The 7,459-nt window shown below is 26.0% G+C and overlaps 1 protein-coding gene across 1 annotated transcript; it reads left to right on the top strand.

The window, feature by feature from the left end:
• The first annotated feature begins 425 nt into the window (after window positions 1-425).
• LOC105251056 (trypsin 3A1) lies at window positions 426-4,683 on the top strand. The gene is made up of 7 exons (XM_025413962.1): window positions 426-904; window positions 1,490-1,658; window positions 2,691-2,850; window positions 2,992-3,197; window positions 3,682-3,887; window positions 4,131-4,188; window positions 4,505-4,683. The coding sequence occupies exons 1-7, from the start codon at window positions 824-826 to the stop codon at window positions 4,639-4,641; spliced, it is 1,017 nt and encodes a 338-aa protein (XP_025269747.1). The 5' UTR covers window positions 426-823; the 3' UTR covers window positions 4,642-4,683.
• Window positions 4,684-7,459: the final 2,776 nt, after the last annotated feature.

Genomic DNA, 7,459 nt, shown 5'->3' with positions numbered 1-7,459 from the left:
TTATTAAACTCATTGTCGTATAAAAAGATGGTCCCAATAATGTATAATGCGATCGATCTTTGCGCCGAGCGCTCACTCATCAAAAAGCAAATCACTTTCTTCAGGAAGAATGTAACCTCGTAAACGCATACTGGAAGAAAGCGTCTTATGGAATTCAACGATAAAAATGAGATTCACGTGACGACACTTCGCCTGAGGTGTAAAGTGCGCCGAGTGAAATCCCTGCAATTAGTTGTCTCGTTCGCGTGAGCTATCATCAGCGACAGCAACCCATCGCCATCAATATCATCATTATCATTGTTGTCATCGTTACGCCGCGACAATGAACCGTGACGGTCGTGAGGCGGTGATGTTCATACGCTGACGAAATTGACATTGATCCAGTCTCGATGGATCCCTGAAAAGAAGAGTCGCCGTGAGAGGAGGTGGACTGGGTTGACATTGGACGGATCCGTGGTGGCCGATGGGTCGATTGCGAAATACACTGTCGCGCTCATACAAACCTGTATACGCGTGCGAATCTCATTGTGTCTGTACCTGTGCAGGTGAGAGACAACGGATGCCGACCGGGTGATTTAAAGGCTGTCACATGCAACATCTGCCAATGCAAACGCACCACTCAAGGTTGACGATCCCCACCGAGACAGACGCACAGCTCTCGTGGGTTCTCTTCATTAGTTATAATTTACTATAAAACGGCAAAACGCCCGGGATACCTTTAGACTTTTCACACCACGGCTTGTAAGCACGTGCGTGGATCCGAATCTTGCAATAAAATCAAATCGGGGTTGACGCGCATCAATTACCGGAAACCGTACGAAACATGGACGGCTATGCAAGAATGGAATACATGCTCGCGCTCTCTCTATGCCTGAGCTGTTGCGTCTACGCGTTGCCTCACGTGGTAAGTTAAATAACCATTATATGAACGTGTTTTTTTAAAACTAGTAGAAAGAGAGAAAGTAATAGTAATAGTAGCAGTATTTCATAATGACAGTGCAGTGAAGTATTTTGTTCTCATCTGTTTAAATCTATATTTGAATCATTAAATTCTAATACTGTATGCAATAATACTATAAATATATTAAAATGAAAATTTCGTATAATCAACATATAATTAAATTAATTTTTTTTGTATTCCTGTAATGTTTCGTGATTATACTAAGTTCTTTGAACTTTATTTAGATATTTCCGAATTATCAAATCCATTTGTTCTATTGATAATACAGATTTCTTGAATGTCTTTAAATTTTACTTTTTATTTTTTATTATTGGTACAGGAATATTTAAACAATCTGAAAATATTGCATAAAAAATATGTGTAATTATTACAAAATAGTTATTTCTTCTGTAATAAGAGTCTAAAATAAAAGTAATCTATAAAGTCTATAAAGTAATAGTAAATTTATACTTCTCTAATTTCTTAAAATTTGAAGGCAAGTAGAATTGATGAAAAAGAATTCATATAATCATTCATATGCCTCTTCAGGTGCTTGAAAATAATATACGGAATTTTCCTGCTTCAAACGCTCAAGTGCACTACAATATCACGAATGCTGAGATTGTTGATCATCCGACAATAGATGAAGTATCCTATATAGATTTCGATCCTGCACCCATATCCTCTTCCAAAAGGCCGAACGTCTGTAAAGATTGCAGTAAGTGAAAGCATTTGAGATAATGGATTTCTAATCGGAATATATTTGATGATATAAAAATCTGTGTATATATATATGTGTATATATGTATGTAAACAAAAATAATTTTTCTTAATAATAGATAATAATTAATTAGTTATAAATAATTGGAAAACATCCCACGTAGCACACGTTCGTTTTGTACGTTTCTTAAACATATTCAATGTTTTTTAACCGCAAGGCATTAATTAGAAATGTTTATATAGAAATTTTTAAAACCATAGTTAAGGAAATTTAAGATTAATTTTAGAAAAGTTAAGATATTTTTCGTGTTTCTATAGACAGAATAAAAATTAATTTTTAATTATTTTCAAATTAATTTCAAATTAATTTAAATTATATATACATATATATATACAAATTATCTATACATATATACATATATATATATACATATACATATGAGATATAAGATAAAGTAACAAAAAATAAGCATTTATACTATTCTAGTGATTCTTAGTGTGATTTTATTCATATATTTGAAAGTAGAAATTAATATATAGTTTTCGTAATATATATATATATATATATATATATATATATATATTTATATATAAATTTTTAATTTTATTAGTAAATAGAGATAAATTGTAATTTATATTTAATATTATTGATTGAAATATTCAATATTATTAATTCTTTCAGTGAAATATTATTGATTTATAGTGCTATATGTATAATCTGTTGTAATCATCAGTGACTATTTACTATTTTCAATGATAATATACTAGTTACTAATTCACCTTCAGAGAATGTGTATGAATGCATTATTTTATCACTTCTATGAGAAAATAAACGTTTAACGAATAAAAGAAGAAAACGTTTTTTTATCAAAAAAGAAACGTATCTCTTAACGTTTTTCAAGTGGATATTTTTTAACCAATCAGAAACGTTTTTAAGAGTCGATTATGAAACATTTCGAAGAAACATTTGTGAGACATTTTTTACACAAATATGTGCTGTCTGTGACATGTATTATTATATTAATTGCAGCCTGCGGACTTAGAAGAAACTCTCGAATTGTCGGCGGCAACGTGACAAATATTTACAACTATCCCTGGCTTGTTAGTATGACCAAGATGGGAAATTTCTATTGTGCCGGAACTGTAATAACACGCAAGCATCTTTTGACAGCAGCACATTGCTTGCGAGGGTAAATATCAGTCAATTATAATCATCAATGATAATAGATAATAGATAATAGATAATTACATATATTTATAAATTATTTTCCTAATTATAGAGTTATAACTGTTATAATGTATTAACGTTGTATTATCAATATAATTTTCAGATATGATATTAAGACTATCAAACTTGTTTTAATGGATAGCGACCGTCCTTCGATAAGCAACAATGCTATAGTCCGTCGTATTAAATCAGCAACCATTCACGAAAACTTTGATGCTCATTCTTTTAATAACGATATTGCGATTATCGAGATGGATGAACCTGTATCTATAGATAATTTCGTGCGAGCAGCATGTTTACCTGAAGATAGTAAGCTATTTTTTATATTAATGAAACCTGAAGATAGTAAGCTATTTTTTATATTAATGAAATATGTATATAAGTTTCAGAGAAATGTTCTGCTTTCAAGTTATGCTATAAGTTAATTATTACAATTATTCCATTTTTTATATAATACACACGTGTTATATAATAATAATATTTTTCTGCAATTACAATAGATAAATATCTACATAAAATTAAAATTTATTGTAACGTTGTTTTACATCAACTTTATAAAATATTTTGCATCTTATATTTATTTTATATTTATATTTATATTTATTTTATATTTATTTTATATGTTGAATAAATTTTATATGTTAAATATATTCTGAATTCAAATTTGATATTCAAAAATTTAAATAATAAATGAAGCAGAAATTACAATTTCTAGAATCCGATTCAAATGACAATAAAAAATATAAATTAAAGATAATAAATTTGCAAAATTTATAAATTTATAAAATTATAGGAACTATCGATTATACGGGAGCAATTGCAACTGCAGTTGGATGGGGTCGAACAGGGGAAAACAAGCCAATAAGTAACGAACTGCGAAAAGTCAATTTACCAATTTTGTCACAAGAAGAATGCGATCAATCTGGATTCCCAAAAAATCGCATTACGGAAAATATGTTTTGCTCTGGTTACCTCGATGGAAAACGCGACGCCTGTTTTGTGAGTATTTCAGGAGTTTGAAATAAATGCAAATAACTGATATTTCTGAATAAAAAGAAAGCAAGATAAAAGTGTATTATATGTGTATATAATAAAAGTATATATATTTGTATTGATTTTTATATTGAAATTTTGACATTAAATCAACTTTTTCATAAAAATAAAAAATAAATTATCTTCATTTTATTGTTCCTTTGCGCGCACAATATATATTTTTATTTATATTGTTCTGTTTACTTAAAGGGAGATAGCGGGGGCCCACTACATGTCAAAGGAGTTCATGGACAACTTGAAGTAATAGGTATGTATTTAAGTTTACAAAAGATATCAGATACATTTAATAAAACTTATATTAACTTTATTAGCAATTTTCAATTTTAAAACTAAAATAAATTTTTTTTTGTGCATAATAACTACAATTCATGTTTTTTGTTATATAAGCTATAATTGCGAATGTTTTTACACGCACACACACACATTAAATATCTGAATAATTAATAAATTTTAAATTAAATTTTTTTCTTAATATTAAATAAACAGAATTCTATTTATTATTATTAAAAAATATGTCTAATATCAATTTACACTTTAAAGTTCCTAAATTTTTGTGTTGAAAGGTATCGTTTCATGGGGACGTGGATGCGCAAGACCAAATTTTCCAGGTATATATACCAAATTAACAAATTATATGGAATGGCTTAAAGATCATTTAGATAATGAATGCATTTGTCCACCACCGCATCAACAAAACTAATACTTGTTATGATATATTATAACATATTATAATTATCAGAAGAAAAATAAATATTAAATGAGTATTTTAATTTATTTGAACATTATAAACATATAAAAAAATATTTTCATCTTTCGAAATTAATATTTGACAAAGCTATTAATATATAATGTACTTTTAATGTCTTATATATATATAAAATAGTTTGACGAATTTCGTATTATATATTACAAACGTATAAATATTATGTCTTGTTATTTTATTATAGAATTATTGTAAATTGTAAGAATTATTAATTTATTATATCTATTTATATATAATATGACATATATCTAGTCCAGAAGAAATGTATATAATAGCATATATTTATACTGGAACCTCTCAAAAGTAGATCGTATAGAGCTTTGATGTACTCTAACAAAATATCCTCACTATTAAATTCAGGACCGTAAAAAATATAGTTTCATGGTTACTCGCGAAAAGAATATTGCGCTCTCGGTTTTGTGCATTATTGTGTAGATGGATCGACATTTTTTTTCATATTACCCTAGCTTAGTACTTGAAGGGATACAATAACTCTTTAGAAATACACTTTTAAGAGATTTCAGAGTTTTTTCATGTATTATATACTGCGATATTACAAGACAAATGTATTGTAAAATAAGAAAAGATGTATAATAACAAAAAGTATGAATAGTTTTTATTTACTTAATATTTAGTTAAACATACATTGTACATAAAGTTGCCAGAATTATAAATATTTACTATCAAATGTGTTCTCTATTATATAAAAAATTATTAAAAATATTGTTATTTTTTATTCCTTTCTTCTTATCTCTAAAAACACGATACATTGAAACACGATAATAATATCTATCTAATGAGTTTCAAATCATTAGATCGAAAGACTATTAAACGTATTGAATATTTACTACATATTATATATGTGTACATATGATTAATTATACATAATAATTTGCATGCTAAAATTATACTGTAAAAATATATCTCTTGAAATAGTTTCCATATTTATAAGACGTTTATATATATAAAACTATAAAATGTAAAATATTTTGACTGTAATATGTAAAATATTTTGGAATTGATGCACAATCTAATTAATAGCAGATTTTTTTAAAGCCATTTGGGGAAAGAAAAATATCAAAATATCGAAAAATTTCTGAATATTAAAATTTCCGCTAACTTTTGGTTCACATACATCTCTATATGGTGCAATTTATTCAATTTTAATGCTCTTATAAAGCAGTGGTCAACTTCACAAACGCCTTTCATTAAAAATTATTATTATATACAATAATTATTATATACAATAATTTTCAATCACACTGCTCATTTCATTTACTTGTCGAATTTCGACTAATGGATGAAAGACAATAATATTTACAGGGTTACTATTCTCTTTTTCTATGTAAATATCGGTAGCTTTGAAATTGCGCAGATTATACATGAATTTATGTTATCTATAATAAATGAATCTATATTATTATTATCAAAGTCTTATACATAAATATGAAAAATTTTTTTATATACTTTTAGAGTGCAGTATAATTATGAGAGCAATATAATTAGAATAGGTTATAAAGTTAGTATGTAAGTCAGATAAATAAACAATATGCATAATTTTCTAAAAATGTCCGCTGACTTTCTGATATTAACATGTGTAGAAAATATTTCGATTAAATTGATTATATAAAATTGAATATTAAATTGATTATATCAAATGTCTATTTTGCATTAAAATTGAATCAATTAATTACACAATATTTTCAATCTCTTAATTTTTTAAATATATTTTTTTAATTATAAGAATGCTTTATTACATTATTTTTAAAATTTATATTTTTCAGCAAAAATTTACAAAAATGCATGTCATTTGATATATATTTATGAAAATTTCAAGTATGACTTATCTTTTTTTTTTAAACTATTATAACTAATGGACATTGAAATATAAGAATTATATTAAAATAATAGTAAAATAATAGTAAAATTTCTCCATTTAACACATATACATGTACACATGTTTTGTATGATTTCAATATGTCATTACATGTAATAATTTTTCCTCTCGTAAAATTATTACGTTCTCACATCAAGAATTATAAATATATTCGAAATAAAAATATATTTTATTTTACATATATAAACATCTCTATATTATTACTTAAAGTAAAATAAACTTATAATAAAATGCAATATATTATAATGCAATAGATATTTTTTTGTTTTCAAAAATGCTTGCTTCGAAAAATAACGGCGATAAATTAAAAAGCATACAAAGAAATTGAAATATTTGAAAGTAACCTTAAAGTTATCTATAAATGATTGAACTAAAGAAACATTTATTTACTTTTTGTTTGCAGAAACCAAATTCATATTTTAATTAATAAAAACGTACATATTATATAATAGTTTTATATCATTTTATATTGAATCTTTATTTGTCAACGTTCTTGTATTACATTTAATTTGCTAACAAAATAGTACCAAACATAAATACTTTTTACATTAACCATGACAACTTAATTTCAAATAAACTTTGTTTAAATTTTAAAGTGATAAATATATTTAGTTTTTAATTTTAATAATTAGAGACTTGGCTCAAATAATCAAAAAATCAAAAAGAAAATGGCATAAAAGCCAACACGTGGTAGTTGGAGCGCAGAGAAGCAACAACGTTTCTTTCTTTTGTTATTATAATGTGTTATTAATATTAATTTATTAATAACACATTATAATAACAAAAAGCGAACGTTTCGGATCATCTTTTGATCCTTCTTCAACGCGATGTTAACAATATATATTACAATATATATTA

The sequence above is a fragment of the Camponotus floridanus genome, unplaced genomic scaffold (genome assembly GCF_003227725.1).
Source record: "Camponotus floridanus strain SB8 unplaced genomic scaffold, Cflo_v7.5 scaffold73, whole genome shotgun sequence".
In the NCBI taxonomy this organism is placed as follows: domain Eukaryota; kingdom Metazoa; phylum Arthropoda; class Insecta; order Hymenoptera; family Formicidae; genus Camponotus; species Camponotus floridanus.
This window is presented reverse-complemented; position numbering and strand designations above follow the sequence as displayed.

What these genes read in the sequence shown, in the direction of transcription:
- LOC105251056 (XM_025413962.1), top strand. Translation starts at nt 824, where the DNA reads ATGGACGGCTATGCAAGAATGGAATACATGCTCGCGCTCTCTCTATGC. An exon ending in GAACGTCTGTAAAGATTGCA is followed by an intron (nt 1,659 to 2,690) that starts GTAAGTGAAAGC and finishes TATTAATTGCAG; the next exon opens with CCTGCGGACTTAGAAGAAAC. An exon ending in AGCATGTTTACCTGAAGATA is followed by an intron (nt 3,198 to 3,681) that starts GTAAGCTATTTT and finishes ATAAAATTATAG; the next exon opens with GAACTATCGATTATACGGGA.